The following is a 17,500-nucleotide window of genomic DNA, read 5'->3' as shown; positions in this document are numbered from 1 at the left end:
TGGATCCTTGTGGGACACCATATCGATGTCATGGTAACGTTATTTTGGAGGAAAATTTAATGTGAGAAGCCTACGATGGGTACGTAATACCCTGGCCAAATTTCGTCTTGATATAATTACCCTAACTGTATCTAAGGACAAAATATGATTATTTGTTTGAAAAAAGGAGAAACTATTTCGAGCCTCCTTAAATATGATTTAAACCATTGCAGAGCAGTGCCAGTAGAGTTGATTGTAGCCTTTCTATGAAAAGAGTGTGGTCTAGCGTATCAAATGCCGCCGACAAATCAAGTAGTACTAGAACCACTTCATTCGTGAATCAAGGGTTTTCAAGATGTCATCAGTTATCTTGAGCAGTGCGGTCTCTGTGGAGTGGTGTTAAATCTGTGGTGTCAAATACGCTGATTGCAGACTGGGAAAAAGGCCATGTTGATTAAGACAGTGATGTACTTGAATGGACGCAGATTTCTCCATGATTTTACCAAGAAAGGAAATATTTGCTACTGGCCTATAGTTTGAAAACGAGTCACTTTCCAGTTCAACATTCTTAAGCCGTGGACGAACAAGAGACTCCTTCAGGATGGATGGAAATTCTCCTTGAGTTAAAGATCGTCGCACAATTTCTCTTAGCACAGGCAGAACAATGTCAATAGTATCCTTAATTATTACCTTGGAACTGGATCAAGAGAACAAGTTTTGGTTGAAAGGGAAGGTATTTCATCTTTCTTCAAAACATTATTGGAGGGTGCATAAAAATCAATAAACTCACAGTGAAGCGTTCGAATTTTTTTTGTCACGTTCTTGCTGATCACCCAGAGATGCCCTTATATCAGTTCTTATATCTTGAATCTTATTTATGAGGTCATTAAATTCCTTGACAAGTTGTAACTACTCTGTCGATGAGCCTAAATAACTGGTTACTGATTATCCAAGATAGTGATCAACAAACAGCAACACTGAGACGTAAACCCTAAAAGATATTTCTAGCGCGAGAAAAAAGGACTCGGGATTAAAAAAGGGGCTTTTTTACTACACAGATTATCACAGAGCTCGGTTGCGTCCACGCTTGATTGATAAATCATTTGCATGTGCTTAAGGCACGACTACTTTTATTGTGCGTCTTCGTGTTTAAACGACCATTTTACAGTTCTGTGCTCAGGTACCAGGCCTTTAAATGCAAGATTGGAGTTGACCTTGCTTTGAGACAAGCATGAGTGCTTTTCTTATGTAAATAGAAACTCGCTAGCATTACAACTGCATGATTGACGCAAAAAAATGCAATGAGGTTTGTGTCAAACCAAAGTCAACTCCAGCCTCGCTTTTATTCAAAGGCCTGGTAACTAAGCACAGAACGCACAGAACACTCACTCAGGGTTGTCTTGAATTGATCATCAAAGGACATGCAAGCTTTACGCCAACCGATTGGTTAAAAATTTCGTGCCGCATTTTCGTCCAACCAAAGGCAAAAACACTTGCGGCTTGGTATCACATTTTTTGTCGCGCTTGGAGAGGGATGCATGACTATGCCTTTGAAGAGAATGATGATCGCACTTGAGGAAGTAACTCAATAAGTTACAATAACGCCTGAAGGAAGTAACAAACTGCTGCCGAAGGAAACCGTCACTAACAGACTAGAACGTGCCAAATTACAAGTAATGTTCAAAACAAGATACTATCTGATCAAGTACAGACCTGGCAAGAAGAAACGACGAAGGAGCCGAGCTACTGCTTTCTTGGCTACTCACTGCCGTTGTCGTGGGTGCGTTGCTACTGGCTGCCGCGGCAGCAGCCGCCGCAGCCATCTGCCGCCGCGCTGGAAGCCTCTCTAGTCGCTCCCTCGTTTGTTGCACTTGCTGCCTCTCTAACTGTAGTTGCTGCTGCAGTAGCTGAAGCTGCGACTGCATTGGCGGTTGTGACTGCTGTGCGGCTCGCCGCACACCAGATAACTGCGATAAAAGCTCTGCTATAGGATCCATGCTCTCGCGGGCAGCCGTGGACGACGAGGACGAAGACGAGGCAATTCCACTACTACCCCCAGATCCCCCAAAATGCATATTGGTTGCCCGTGACCGTGGAGGTCTGGGGCGACTTCCGCTAACTGCCGGGTGAAATAAACGTCTTACGTGCCGAGCAGCTCCTGGTTCGTCGTAGTAAGTCAGTTAAGGTTAAAAGGTAATAAAACAAAACAAAATACATTGCACAGCTAACAACAAGATATGGCACCAGAATTGCCTTGACGGTGCTTTGTTAATAATTAGGTGTTTTGGTGTGTGGTATTGCTGATAATTATCCACCTGGATTCGCTATTGTACAGAAAACGCACGAAACGAGTACAAATATTCCACGATATTTGTATAGTGAGGTGCTGACATTTGCCCCGCGCTTGACAAGCTTGAATTCACACTAAGTTACTCGTGGAGACGCGGCTGAAAGCGGCAGGCGTTAATGCCGTCAGGTAACGTTACTACCTAAAAGCCTGGTGGTGGCTCTGATTGGTTACCGTGCTAATTTATTTGTGTGATTCGCGCGACGACGAATTTTATTGCCAGAGTTTTCGCGTTCAAGATGGCGAAAGACAATCGCGAGATAACACAACACGACTTTCAGATACATAGTACATGCAGCCGTTTCTGGTGTATGCTCGACATTTGGGATTTAAACACTTCATCTGCAGCAAGAAAAAGGCCATTTCTGAATTTCTTAGCGGAACAGACAGGTTCATAAACATATGTCGTCTGCCGATCGATGGAGACAAAATCTTGTGAGGCTTTGTAAGTCCTCGGTAAAATTAATGGTTTTGCCGCATATTGCCAAGTTTAAATAGTTTATTGGACGATATAGCGTGTAGTATCGTGGGATATTTTTATTCGTCTCTTGTATTTTGACTCGTCCTACAGGCTTCCCAAAATACATGTACAATGAGACTCGTAAAAGTATCCCACAATACCGCACACTAAATCGTCCAATAAGATATATGTACTTGTACTCGTCGCTTGTATTTTGACTCGCCCTTGTAACTATATCTTATTCGATGTTTTGGTGCGTAGTATCGCTGAGTATTTTTACGAGAGGAGCTGTGTTTTGTACGGTTCTCTACTGTACAATAACCAAGTTTATTATATGACTAGCTCCGTAAGCGGGCAACATGAATCAAATCGCGCGCTGTTATTGGCTACCCGAGCGGGTAAGATGGAGCTATCTTGCCCGCTCGGGATTGACTGTAAATATCGTGAAACATCTTTGTATTCGCTCCGTGCGTTTTCTACACAACAACTAATACAGTTGGACAATAATAAATCAAAAAGTTAGTTATGACATCCTGTGAAAACTCATTTGTTATCGTCTTCTTGAGTTCTGAGCTGCAATACTGAGATCAGAGTTGGAAGCCTGTTTCCACCAGCTGAAACAGTAAAACGTCAGAGCCCACTTTCCCTATAGAAAATTTATTTCCGAGGCGACAGATGTAATTAAAAGAAATACTTATAGGATATGTAAATATCTCTACTTGGTGCCCTATGCTCCAACGTCAAATGGGCGGCAAAGTCATCTGTCACATGATTAGGATCTCCACCCGGTAAGGCGGCACAAACTGGACATACCTGTGAAAAAGTAAAACCAAATGGGTTGCACCTGACAAATACAGAACCACAAAATTTTCATTCTTCAGATTGCTTTACACAAAAGAATCAATCGCAACCACTTTTTGATTTTATAGACACCCTTTCATTTGACACATTATCCAATCAGACACCAAGAAAAAGCTATTTTTTGCTTATGATCAAAAGTGCACACACATTGAAGACTTCAAGTGGTCACACTTCAGGGATTCTTGTTGAGAATGGATTACCATGAAACATTAAACAATAAAAAGAGCTTGCTTGTCCTAAAGATCCCCAAGACTGCATACATCATTGACTTGTCCGCTTAAAATTGCGTCAACCTGGCTTGCAGTGCCAGTATCCAACCCAGAAGAGCAACGGACTAAAAACAAATTTAATTTCTTATGTTACCGTATACCTTCAGGGGTGTCTCGCGTCCGAGCGATGTAGCGCGTCCGGTTTAAACTGCAGATACCTAAATTCCTATATCAAATTAAAGCTTATAGAGCTGGCTATCAGACCACATCAATAATTTTGAAATTAAATGAATTGTCGAATTTTTCACAACCTCTAAATGCGAACGTCCAAATCAGCTTTTCAAAGTTACAAGTCATAGGAAATTTTGCTTTTCGCTCTTTTATTTTGTTACTCCGTTTCCCGACCCAAAGACAAAGTGCTAAAATAGGGTTTCTGCGTTTTGCCATACTCAGTTGCAGCGAAAGGTTACAGCACGTTTTCGAAAGAGTATTAAAATGTGATGTGTTCGTACAAAAATCGCTCTCAGAGAAAAAATATTTTAAAATAAAAGAATCGCAGACACCTTCTTGTTGATTACATGTTAATCTAGCCACTGTCAAAATTTTGGGGAAATCGGACAAATTCCATTTGAGTTTTAGCTCTTTAAAATGTCCGCTTCATGTGAAAAAATTGATTCGAGAAAACAGCGCTATCAAACGGGTAAATTTTACTTCCGTCCAAAACTTAAAACCGCCATTTCTTCGCCAATATTTAATGTTTTTGGATAATTTCTTTTTTCATAAAATACCCCATTTCGAACACTACTTTAACCAAAAAATCCAAATTTGAAGAAAATTGCCGATCTGAAGGTATACGGTAACCTTAATGGACTTACCACTTCAATGGATGCATCACTGTGTTCTGATGCCACATGCTCCTGAAGTGCTGATTCTGTAAAACCCATTTTTCCACAGTACGGACACGTAAAGGACTGAGGCTGATCTGCTGTAAACGCTTCACCCCCATAATAAAGTTCTTTGGAAGAAGAAAACAGATTGTTTGGAATAAGAATTAACTTAATGAGGAGGTAAACATACTTCAGACTCGCTTATGTTTGACAACTGTTTTTGGAGATTGTTGTACAACATTCCAACAAATTTATTCCAAATTTATTCCAAATTTATTCCAAATTTTACATGATGCACACGGTAAATAACCAGTGGAAAATGGTTTGATAGGTCAATAACCATCTATGGCATTAGAAGCCAGTCATTAGCAACTGGTTAAACAACGATTTCTGTTATTACAGCCGTGCATTACATTCTCACAGCTTTAAGATATCCAAGCTGTCATTGGCACCAAGCAACAACAACTTGCCTACTGTAGGAAGCCAACAAACATCCAATCGTATTTCTGTCTTACACCTCTAGTACCCTCATCCCTGTACCTTCTTTTTGTTTCAAAATTTCCAAGGAGCCGCTATCTTAATTGTGACAAATAAGGGTTGTCCTATTGAAGTCTAAACGTGTGTATACATGTACAAAATGAAAGATTCAATGTCATGACTGTGTACAAATGTACGTTCAAAAGAATCATTAATTTTAAAGTGCACACAACTTGAATTTTATATTAAAATTTAAACTTTGCTTGGTAGGATTTCATTATTAGAATATTCTATCAAAAGTCCGAAGTGAATTTTTTGCAGCACAAACTTAGCCAAAAATAATTGTGACATTTCCCACACAGCCAAATATCTCTTTGTGACATCATCAGTTGTGTTAGATTGCAGCTGGAAATATGACCGACACGAAAATAATTATTGTGTTGCTGTGATACCAGTGCAGTGGCCTACAGTACCATTAATTTATTTTGTCATGAGCTATTAAGCCAACTGTGAGCTCAGGTGGTAGAGCAATGTACTGATATTACAGAGGAATATAGTGTATTACTGAGTTTTTCTGGCTTTCCTTTCTTTACATCTACCTCTTAAGGGCCTACCGACGTATTTTATGGGGTGTGTTGCTAAGGATGTAATAGTTAACTAATTTGAGAGAATTTGGCATAATTTTGGTTAGTTTCCAACTTTTGTAAACCAATGACCCTAAATATGACATCATCATAATATTATAATAAAAGAAAACTCTAAATTTGTCTACGTGCTACTCAATTTGGGTATTTAGTCAGTGGTTTCATAAGTTGTATTCGTTTTTGCATCCAGCCAATCATGGTTTACTTTTTATTTTGAAAAATGTTCTTTTTAGAGAGATAAGCGATACTGAAATACCCATAAAATTTTCAAAAAAGATGATTTGAAAAAATAATGCTTAGCCATATTCTGTTTTTGGAGGTGAAACGTGTCATATTAAAAAAAAAAAAATTCAATTTAAAGAACGCCGGAAATTTAGCTTTTTCTCAAACCGGAAGTCAGTTCATTAACACATGCGCAGTTGATCTGAGAACGCGTTTGAGGAAGGGAGTGGAAAAACCTTTGATGCAAACAACGGTGATTTCTGCTTGTGAGTGGGTTTCCTGGTCAGCTCATGATATGATGATGTCAGTCACCGGAATTAACATTTCATTTCCTTAGCAACGCGCAAAAAATACGTCTGGGCCCTTAAGTACAGTAACATTTTGAAACTGCAATAATCTAATAGTCTTACACATAAATCCAAACTGTAATGCTCTAAGAAGCACTCTGTGCAAAAACCATTTAACTTCTGACTGAGGAACACGTTAATGCCAGTACAGTGTAGAGCACTGCAATGGCATCACAGAGGTCATGAGTTTGAATCCATTTAAGGCTGAATTTTTCACTCTTTCCTCTCGTTACTCCTTACAATGGTTGCCATTATTATTTTACAAACGTTTTAAGTGTCAGCACCATGAGCAACCATAAAACGTTACATGTTAAATGTACATGTACATGTATTATTTTTCAAGATGGTGACTTCCAGGAAATTTGAAAGACAGAATAAGGGTGTCTGGAATTTATTTCTTCCTGATAATACTCTTTTTTGAAATGCTTATCAATTAATGTAATTGTAAACTTTATTCCCCATGGTTTAAAATTGTTTACTCAGAGCAGTGGGGGTACCCTAGTGCAAAAATGGTGGCTAGTTAAAGACATGTACATGTACTCTTATACTTATGCTACGTAGTTAGACTTACTGTACAAGCCTCATTGGCATTCACAACATGGAAAAGAACTTTTGCTACAAAGTGTGAGGCCAGAAGCTCATGACCTTGAAGTGTTTAACTCTGGTTCAGAGCTCGGGTTTTTCTTAGTTAAAGTTTCCTTATCTGGATGTAACGCAGCTTGAGCATTTTCCTGAGCATGCAGCTTCGATCTTATTTTTGTCCAAACAGTATTTGGACATAAAATTGGGTGTCCTTTGTTCCAAGGAAAAGAGTTGCAAGTTACATGTACATGTACACACTTCAAGGTCATGTCCCTCTGGTGAGGCTAATTAGCATAAAGATAGAATTTAATATTACTTGCAGCCATTTTTGAGTTGTCTCTATCATAAAGCATGGCATCCTTACCAAAGTCAGTTCTTGTCAGTATACACTGCATGGGATGATCAGCTGTGTGTCTCGTCGTCGTTGCTCCATTCTCGTAACACGTTGCACACAAATCATAGTCATAGCATATTAAACATTTGAAGCGTTTCCCACGGAAATTCCCTTTGCTACATGAGTCACAACTAACACCTGCCAAAAAAGTGAACATTTACACTGTATTAGATGTTTTGTTGCTTGAGGTTTTGTGACAGTTGGTCACATTAATGCTAATAATAATTATTACTGTTGAGATTTATGAACCCATTCAAACACCCCCGACTGGTAAGTACTGTAAAATTATCTGGCATTAGTACAGAGTAAAATCTACAAGGTTCCCTCTCAGGCGGGGAAGGGTTTAAGGGGACCTACCTCTTGTGAATTAAAATATTATTCATAATAATTATTTTATTCATGAATCATAAATTACCCATGAGGCTGAAAACCAATAGAAATGCAATAATTGGGTCACATGCACACGGACAATCAATTTACTGCACATCACAAACAAGAAGCCTTATCATACGTGTATGAAGGGGGTAGTTTCTAAAGAAACTGTGGTGCTGCGTCGGTGGGGAAGTACCGTACAGTATATTTACCCGTGTATTAGTCGACCTTTTATGACCTCAAAAGAAGCTCCAAAAATCGCCCTCGACTTATACACAGGTCAAAGATTTAGAGCCAAGTTCCAGCTAAATAATTCATTCAAAATTAACAGAATAATGTTGTCTTGGGCATAACAAACGCAGTGTACATAAGACTTCAAAATGAATGTACAGTGTAAGCAATTCCAGTTGAAATGAAAAAGGATTTGTCCAACTCTAAATGTTGAAGATACTCACAAGCACAAATATTCTCAAATAGAAACTGGAAATTTTTGTTTTCCAAAGGCGGAAAGCTCTAAAAGGCATTCAAATAAAAGGCAATCATTCAACGGCTTAGTAACCTGGCGCAATACCTCGTGTTTGTGTATGCGAGCATCGTCACTCATGTTGCCTGAAAATGTTGGATGGTAATGATTGTTTTTTTATTCTTTATACAAACCTGGCTGATTTAAATGCTTTTGCAAACGTATTGTTTGGTTTATTAGTTTTGTTTGTTTGTAATGTGAGGAATTATAAGTCAAGGAACAATTAAACCTTGCACATTTCGCATTGTTTTTGAAGTTATTTTCAAAGATTGACTCCTGCTTCTGAGATGTTGTGCTTACCCTCTAAAGCCCTATATCCTTGAACAACGAAACAGGTTAGTTTGAGGTTTACATGTTCGATTTTCTGAGAACTTTTTCGAAACTCAAGGACAAAATGCCCGCATATACAACAACTTCTGAACCACAAAACTATTAAGCGCTTGAGGCCCTGATTTTTTTGTGTATCCACAGTTCCAGAAATCGAAGAATACAAGATTAGTATCCCATGAACATTTAACAAAGAAATTAAGAAATTGCTTTTTTTGTCATCGAAAATGGGGGGTCAACTTATACACGGTATCGACTTATACACGGGTAAATACGGCAGTATACAAAAATTTGGTATAATATAGACGAAGGGCTAATGCTCAAAATGTCAGCTTTTAGAATCTCTGTATGGTGGCCAATTTACATTATAAACTCCGATGATAAAACCAAATTTTTATCATATGTGTACATGTACTTATCAGAGGTGAAACACTAATAATTTTTTTCTTTTTTCACACTTGAAAAAGTGGGCAGTGTACTGAATTGAGTATTAAAGGTGTTTTACAAAAAAGCACAGCTGAGTAGGTTAATGAGACAAGACAGCTATTTCTTGACAAGCCAACATACACTGTACAATAGAAAGGATTAAAAAAAAGGAAGCTGCAAATGTTCAGAGAACAAAAAAATTATTATGACATTTCACAAAAGTTAAAGACTTGTCAGAGGGTTGGGGCATACAGTGTAAGTTCAATAAAAAAAATACTGCGGAACTCTATGAGCAACAGCACCTTTCATTTAAACATTTAGAAAAAATTAATAATCTTCAGTTGATGACTGTGGGACTTGATGCTTTTCAAGAGATTACAAACGTATGGATGGACTTTGATATACCGATAATACATGTAACCTAAGATGTAGGTACGGTAGGGCAGTACACAATAGTGCGGGAGGGGTACATGTAAGTACAGTAATGGGAATTTTGTACATGTAGTGCTACATGTACATAGAATGTACACGTATTGTGACTATTTAAGTTCAAGAATGAAAGATCCGGTACAAGTATTCATTTCCTATTGTAAATTGTACTTCTCTGAATTCTCCATACAAGTACACACACGAGTGATGACTGTACAGTGTAGGTCTTCCAACAAATGCCAATGGCCTTGGAAGCAAACTCTGGCATACAATGTAACTATAACTTTAAGACGCGGCTACACAAACGATTTTTGTCTAGCGCCGGTGATGCGATTTTTTTCAGATTTTGTGGCGTCGCCTGCGCGCCAGGGTGGCTGCACTTGTGACAAATTTTGGCGACAAATTGAAGGCCGCGCGAATCGCTTACTTCAAGAGACCTGAGCACTATAAACAGACATTCCTACTTTAATTTCATTGGCTAAATTCTCTTTAGTCGCGTCGCAAGCATGGGCAAAAAGTTGCAGGGTGGCTACACATGCAACTATCTCTGCGATTTTGTCACGAAAGTTTCAACTCTGGCGACTTTTTTATTGCCATTTTTTCACCTGTCGTGTCCCCAGTTCAAGAGTGCACGTGCGATTTTCATCTTGCGCTGGGGACGCGACAAAGTTTGAAAAAACTCGCATCACCAGCGCGAGCACAAAATCGCTTGTGTAGCCGCGGCTTTAATATTATAACTTCAGATCTCTAAAATGCACACGACTATACAAAATTTTATAATGCTTAGTTGACTTAAAATCAATATGCTTGGTACACCATTTATGGACTGCCACCTGACCGATTGTGTTGTGCAGGCTGCGATCAAGGGTCAGGCCAATTCACTCTGTTTTTGCCAGCTGATTTCAGCGATTTAATTTTGCTGAATATATATCCACTCTTTGCATACATGGCATACTGGTGTATCACACCAACAAGGAAGTGGAAAGAGTAAACTATAAATCCCACACATAATTATAATCATTTTCAATGATGGGGTGTACATGTACATGTGGCTCCCACACAAAAGGTTGTCAACTTGTTAACATGTAACTCCCTTTTTTACCCTGCTTTCTGTTTGCCCCCACCAATCTCTTTAGGCAAATCCTCCGAAGCAAAGAACTCTGAAATAACCATGTTATAATTTATTAAAGATATGATTAATGGTGTCAGCAAAGATATTAATTAATTGTCTTAGCACACTCGTGTACTTTACTTTGTATTGTTAATAAAGATTTTAAAAGTAACTTAAGCTATATCAATTAAACTTATGACAGATTCACCCAATCAAATGAGAGAAAATACCGATTAATGCAATGTAAATGCAAACAAAACACAAGCTTTGAACATGGCAAATAAAATTACAGCAATGCAAATATATTAAAACAAATTGCACGTTTATATGTTGTAAAGTTAGGTTAAAATGGTTTTAAGGACTTTTGAGAGTACAAATCTCCTTGGTTTCCAAGGAAAAGAAAACGAGATTCAAAGTACGTACTGTAGTCTGACTGTTGGGTGACACTAATTTAACCTAAAATTCATTTTGAACTATAACATATAAATCTACACATGTGTCATGTATAATGTGTAAAACCAAGAATAATCGTAAAATTGATTACAAATCTGACAATTGTTGAGGGGCTGATTTCAATGGCCAAAATGAAAGCTTGCTGCTGGGCATGCCTTCACTCACGCCTATTTAAGTGGTTCGAAACAACTCAGAATACGTTCAACATTAAACCATTGTCAACTCTATCACGATAGCTATGGAAAACCGTCGAAAATCGGACTGAACAGAAATTTATCAAGCATTGGATATGTGCAAAGCGCAAACAGTGGAAGGAAGGTATAAATTTGAGCGCATTGCATCGATCTTTATATATAAAGTGAAAACACACTCAGTCAAGGACAGACTACAGTCACAGTAAATAAAGCTCAGGATATTTAATTTTCATTATATCATGCTTCTACCAGGGATTAACTTATCCCGAGGTTTCAGATAGGTTTTCAAAAGAAAATGAACTTACCCTCATGTCGAGACATAGCAACTTCCCCGATATACCCTGTCTGTTGAGTCAAATTTGCGCTGATGAAACGGCCTCAAAACGCAACTATTTTTCTCAGCAGCAAAGAACATTGGACAGCCCTTTTGTGCTCTCTCCTATGCAATGGTTAACATCCCGAACAGAGCCAAATTTAAGCAAATTTTTGGAGCATTTCCACCAAAGGAAAGCACAGACGACTTATCGCCTTCTCCCGGTTTCACTGGGCATGAGCAGCTTTTCCCATAATCCCTTTCAACATATTTGAAAAATAAATTAACACAAATTGCACGTGTATATGTTGTAACGTTGGGTTAAAATGGTTTTAAGAAAGTTTGAGAGCACAAGTCTCCTTGGTTTCCAAGGAAAAGAAAACGATATTCAAAGTAGACTGTTTTACATGTCCATCTGGTCTCCTCAACGTGTGACCGATCCATCCCCAAGCTCTTTTTCTTATCTCTTGCTCTATCGGTCGCTGCCTATTCAAGGAAGACAAGTGCGCCATCTTAAGCAACGCAAGCATTTTAAGCAACCAAAGGAAAACTAAGTACGATCCGTTCGATGTATACGGTACAATATATGTCCCCACATATAACGTTCCCACTCTCCAATGACATCAAAATCCTGTTGAATTGATCGATGGCCGGTGAAATTACCCCATGGTCCTTGTTCTTGACCCACTGAGGCCGGCCAGGTACTCCATGATGACCTAGTGTCAAAAACGTTTGGATTTTACTTTTTTTAATATAATTTTTAGCCTTGTAAATAGTTCATAATAATAATAATAATAATAATAATAATAATAATAATAATAATAATAATAATAATAATAATAATCCTCAATTTCTCTATCATATATAAAATTTAAAAAATGGATAGCAATAGACCGAATGCATAAATGGCCGCCATAAAAATATTCTTCTGTTGTTTTGCCTATTAGACCCACTAGCCTCGTTAGCACGGACAAAATACAAAAGAAATGTTGCTTTAGAACGAGGCTAGTTGCTCTGATTAGCACATAAACAAAAGAATAATTTATTGGTCGCCATTTATGCATTCGGTCTATTACAATTTCTGCAAATTCATCAAATGGATAAAATACAAAGAGCTATAAAAATGCGATTTAGAGAATAATCTCTGGTTCACTTGTCAGTTCTTTGGTAAAACATAATAATAATAATAATAATAATAATAATAATAATAATAATAATAATAATAATAATAATCATCATAATAATAATAACGAAATTAATGAATTCAACAATAGCCTCCAATAATAATAGCAATAATAATAATAATAATAATAAGAAGAAGAAGAAGAAGAAGAAGAAGAAGAAGAAGAAGGATAAAGGTATATTATCTTCGTTTCCACTGGGTGCCTCTTCATCCGATATAAACCAACCGAATTAAATCTAAAACTGAATCAATTATAAAGAAAATGGATACAACTGATCATTTGTAAGATATCATGTGGAGTAATTAATCGTTTGGCAAAGATACTGATGGACATGACTCAGAAAGATGTAAGGCCTTGAATACAACTTCCAGTACGTGAAAGTCTCTTCTTTGCTTCACCTGAGGAAACCAGCTCAGTTTTGTTTTAATATTTAAAAAAATGAAGGGGTGACGTTCTAAAGAAACTTTGCATGGTTCTGTTTCTAGTCGGTGGGAGGATAAAAGACGAAAATTGGTTTTATCAAACGAATAATAAAGTTGAAAATATAAAATGGCCGAAGTTTCAAGTGTTAGCCCTTCGTCACAATGAATTGGTTATTCTAGCTATGTATATTCGCTCAGTCTGACGAAAGGCTAACGCTTGGAACGTCAAGAGGAGCCTCTATCTCCCATGGCCTGAGACCCGACTAGGAGTCAACCCTTTCCCGAGTACATTTATTAAAACAAGGCCTCCCTTGTGAGATACCATGACCAGAACCTGCTGACCAGCGGTTTTCGTTAAAACAATGGTTTTCTGTTTTCTGGGGTGGGGGGGGAGGGGGGGGAGGGCTCAGTTTCGCGGGCTCAGAAAACCTTGGTTGTGGTCATTGATATTTAAGGTTGTAAAAGCCAATCAAAAGAGAGCTATGTCAGCCTCAGGGAAAATACGGTACTTTTCGCGGGAAAAACCTGTTCCTGAAAATAAATTAAATTTAAGTGGAGAAAGGGTTTAATCAAGGAATCAGTGGAGATAGAGGCCAGGCTCCCCTTGATGAACTCCTGACGTCAGCTATTTATCGTGTCACCGCGGCACTTCAAGGACTTTTATCATCCGTTCGTTTCCATTTTTAATATGTCTGTAACATCTTTGAAATGGCGTCCGGTGGAAAAACTGTCAACAGCGAAGTGTCAACTGATGCACTGACGTCTCTTCCAGTTCGGTAAGAAACTCAAGGAGTGGATGAAACTGACAGCGTCACAATTATAGTCTCCTTTAGATAGAACTAATGATGCAACTAAAGATATTTCTGAATTTCCCGTAGGATACCTGGCACACCACAACACAACTTTGAAAGTTAATGTTGCTTCACGTGTTCTCAGAGCTAGCAAATTAAAATGTTCATTCAGATGAACTCTAGGCTAAGCAGTTTGGTTTGTCTGACACACACCTATGAACTATTTGAAAACTCGGAGGATGGCTTATATTGACCGAGAGAATGATCACGAGACATCTGACTGGAAGACATGACCATAGTCTTCAGTCAGTTAGAATGGGAGCATTAGGCACTGAGCTGGAGATCTGCTGTTTGTTGTGACAAGTGGTGGGAGCTAGCGACAGCTGACATCAGCATACTGGTACGTAGACAAATTAAAATAGCCGGGAAATTCTCTTTGTAGATCTAAGACTTAAATATAGTTGAACGGCATGGTTTCTAGAATTGATTTGATGTCATGCATTCATTCATTCATTCATCTCAGTTAATGCACCCATTGCCTGGTGCATAATAGATGGTGCATAATAGATGCCTTCAAGGTGACTCTCGTTTCATCTCACGCGCGTTTTCGACTTTCGAAGTTACTGTTACAAACATCGCTAGTGATAACCTAAAAGGAAGGCCTTGGATTCCTTTTGGAATGAATCCTCAACAGAAATGGCCCTCTCTTTCCTTGTTAGAAGCATTGCGTCTCTTTGAAAAATTGGCAAATGGTCTTTATCCGGGGAGACGCAGCCGCTGCGGAGAGAAAAGTCAAATCAGAGAAAGTACACCACTAAGATCCATTAGTAGAACCTTACCCGTAAGAAATCAGCAGCAAAATCTCTTTGTCGACGGCAAGGTACGGTGCGCGGCAAGGAGAACAGAAAGTTTCAAAAGAGGAAAACAACTTAGTTTCAAGGGAGAAGACGCTTGACGAGCAGCGTAAACAGAGACATAGAAAAAAAGGCAATTTGTGAACTTCCGTGTATCGCGATAAGCCTGAACCAAGAAGAGTGACTGCACTGGCTATGTATATATTGTAAATATTTTGAACTTAGTTTTATATTTATTATTCCTCTTTCAGTTAAGCATAATTAAGTAACCTTGAGCCTCTAGGAAAGTACGAGTGTTAGTAATATCTTAGTTGTCAGTGTTTATGCGTAACTTAGTTTATTAAATTACTTGGTTCACTACTACTATCTTGACGTGTTTGCGGGAAGAGACTTGACATGTGCACATGGAGTACAATTCTTTTCTTTTGCTTGTGCAAAGATATGATTTTCAGGACTTTAATTTCCTTGACTTGACCTTTAATAGGTTCCAGAATTTCCAGTCCTGGCTCCAGTTGTTCGAAGGGTAGATAGGGCTATCCACTGGATAAATCACTATCCACTGGATAACTCAATTGGCTTTGCTATAGTGTTTATCCGCTGCATAGTGATTTATTTTATCCGGTGGATTGGGTTATCCACCATTTGAACAACTGGGGTCTGTATTTTACCCGAATATTGAAAATCCTCGAAATTCGGGGTTTCCGCGCGAACACTGTATACTTGTCCGAAGAATAATTTTTTTTTATGGCCGGTGTAAGATGTTCATGGAATGGATTACTTTGAATTCATAAGAGAATTAAACAAATCAGATTTTAACAAATAATGACTTCGTTATAAATAAACTCTCCTTTTATTCATCAAATATTGCAAAGATCACATGATGTTAACAAATATGACGAACAAGGTTGCTTGGGCTGAAATAAATGCCTAGGCCAATACTATTAAAAGCGAGGAATATGATAGTACACTAAGTCCCAAACAACCCCAAACAACCCAATATATATCGAATAATAAATTTGTGATTCTAAGAAACTCTGAAAAAAAACTTTCACCCGTGCCACGGGGACATTTTTTACTTAGAACGAGGCGTGGAGAGGCTTCTGTGCTCTCCAATCCAGTAGGATGGGGGATGCCATAAATTCCCTGGGGTATACCTTTAATATCTCATTCAGACACATGGAGATGATGAGCTCCCCAAAGAAAACTTTACAGCTTTTCATCAGTTTCTGATGGAAACAAAGGAAAATATCTCTGTTGAGATCAGAAGTTGTTAAAAGTTCTTTCAAAGTTGTTCTAGTCCACCGTTAAGTGCCAGGGCTCAGTTTCAAGAGAGACACACCCTCTGAAGAGGTAAATAAACTAGTTACAAGGTGTGTGAGAAAATCTTGCACAGCGTTAATGTGAAGTATTTTATACTCTGGATAGTGAATTATCCATTCAAAGAAGTTATGCAGCCTTCGAAAAACTGAGGGCAAGTACTATGCAGAAGAATCCCAAAACAGGCGAATCAAATGGTTCCCTTAAGAGCTGATAATAAAAAGCTTAAATAAAATTACGGGGCAAGCGGCATGCACCAATGGATTCCCCCTCTGATTTATGAAACAGCCTAGCCTGTAAAGTCCTTTAAAATTCCCCCTTAAATCTACTCTATAAAAAGTCATTCTATAATTTAAGCTTTATTACCAGGCAGACCATGGTGGTTGCCTAGTGTACAAATATGGAGTGTTTGTAACATTTAGAGGAATTGATATTACTGCCCCCATCATCCCTGCGTCTTCGATCCCACGTTTGATATGATACCTGGAAAAGAAAACAAATGTTATTTTTCTGTTTAATGTTTTATTCAGCCAGTATGTATAGTGTGGGCAGGAGCACCATAACAGTTATTTTTTGTATGTGTTGTAATTTAAGCAAACAGCAGTCTTCAGAAGACAGAATGGGATACGGATAACCTTATCAACTGAATAAGTGACTATCTGACAGTTTCAACCTGTGGGAAGATTTCAGTATTTGCCCTGCTTGTAACTGTGAATATGCACACTCTAAGCAAATAAACTAGTTAAAAGGTGTGTGAGAAAATCTTGCACAGCGTTAATGTGAAGTATTTTATACTCTGGATAGTGAATTATCCATTCAAAGAAGTTATGCAGCCTTCGAAAAACTGAGGGCAGGTACTATGCAGAAGAATCCCAAAACAGGCGAATCAAATGGTTCCCTTCAGAGTTGATAATAAAAAGCTTAAATAAAATTACGGGGCAAGCGGCATGCACCACTGGATACCCCCTCTGATTTATGAAACAGCCTAGCCCATAATCAAAAATGGAGATGACTGGACAGTATGTCCCATTACCTACCAACAATACCCTCGGTACTGGAAAATCTCTTTGTCTTACTCATTGCAATCAGTGTTCATAAAAAATATTGTAAGATGGGGCCCACAGTTTATATTTCAGATGCAAAAAAGAAAAAAACCCAGCAATGTTAAACCATTTTAAGATTAGACCCTAACCCATCAGAGCCCAACATGAATCCTGCGGGGATGTGAACATCTCTTTGCGTCCCATCATGTGCCATTTCCACTAAAGTGTCCATGTTATCAAGATGGTCATCAGCTATAAACACAGCTATTGCACCATGATCTTCCACTGTCTTAACTTTGGACACAAATGAACAACCTCTGAGAAAGATAAAA

At 38.3% G+C, this 17,500-nt stretch overlaps 2 protein-coding genes across 4 annotated transcripts in view; both read right to left on the bottom strand.

The window, feature by feature from the left end:
• The window catches only part of LOC138043469 (E3 ubiquitin-protein ligase KCMF1-like), a 15,589-nt gene extending 3,790 nt beyond the window's left edge, over window positions 1–11,799 (bottom strand). The window contains exons 1-5 of one of the 3 annotated variants that reach the window (XM_068889751.1): window positions 11,550–11,799; window positions 7,380–7,547; window positions 4,732–4,871; window positions 3,492–3,599; window positions 1,693–2,150 (exon numbers count right to left, since the gene is read on the bottom strand). In XM_068889751.1, coding sequence (XP_068745852.1) covers window positions 1,693–2,150; window positions 3,492–3,599; window positions 4,732–4,871; window positions 7,380–7,547; window positions 11,550–11,565 — 890 coding nt within the window. In that variant the 5' untranslated portion in view covers window positions 11,566–11,799. Of the gene's footprint in view, window positions 1–1,692; window positions 2,155–3,491; window positions 3,600–4,731; window positions 4,872–7,379; window positions 7,548–11,549 lie in introns of all 3 variants that reach the window. The other 2 variants (XM_068889752.1, XM_068889750.1) reach the window with 2 other exon arrangements.
• Window positions 11,800–15,639: 3,840 nt separating this feature from the next.
• LOC138043468 (protease-associated domain-containing protein 1-like) overlaps window positions 15,640–17,500 on the bottom strand; it is a 5,665-nt gene continuing 3,804 nt past the window's right edge. The window contains exons 4-5 of the mRNA XM_068889749.1: window positions 17,318–17,485; window positions 15,640–16,608 (exon numbers count right to left, since the gene is read on the bottom strand). Of these exons, the coding sequence (XP_068745850.1) occupies window positions 16,488–16,608; window positions 17,318–17,485 (289 nt within the window). The 3' untranslated portion in view covers window positions 15,640–16,487. The remainder of the gene's footprint in view (window positions 16,609–17,317; window positions 17,486–17,500) is intronic.

Source organism: Montipora capricornis, chromosome 3 (genome assembly GCF_036669925.1).
Source record: "Montipora capricornis isolate CH-2021 chromosome 3, ASM3666992v2, whole genome shotgun sequence".
In the NCBI taxonomy this organism is placed as follows: Eukaryota; Metazoa; Cnidaria; class Anthozoa; order Scleractinia; family Acroporidae; genus Montipora; species Montipora capricornis.
Note: the sequence above shows the minus strand (reverse complement) of the source record. Positions and strands in the feature narration are given on the sequence as shown.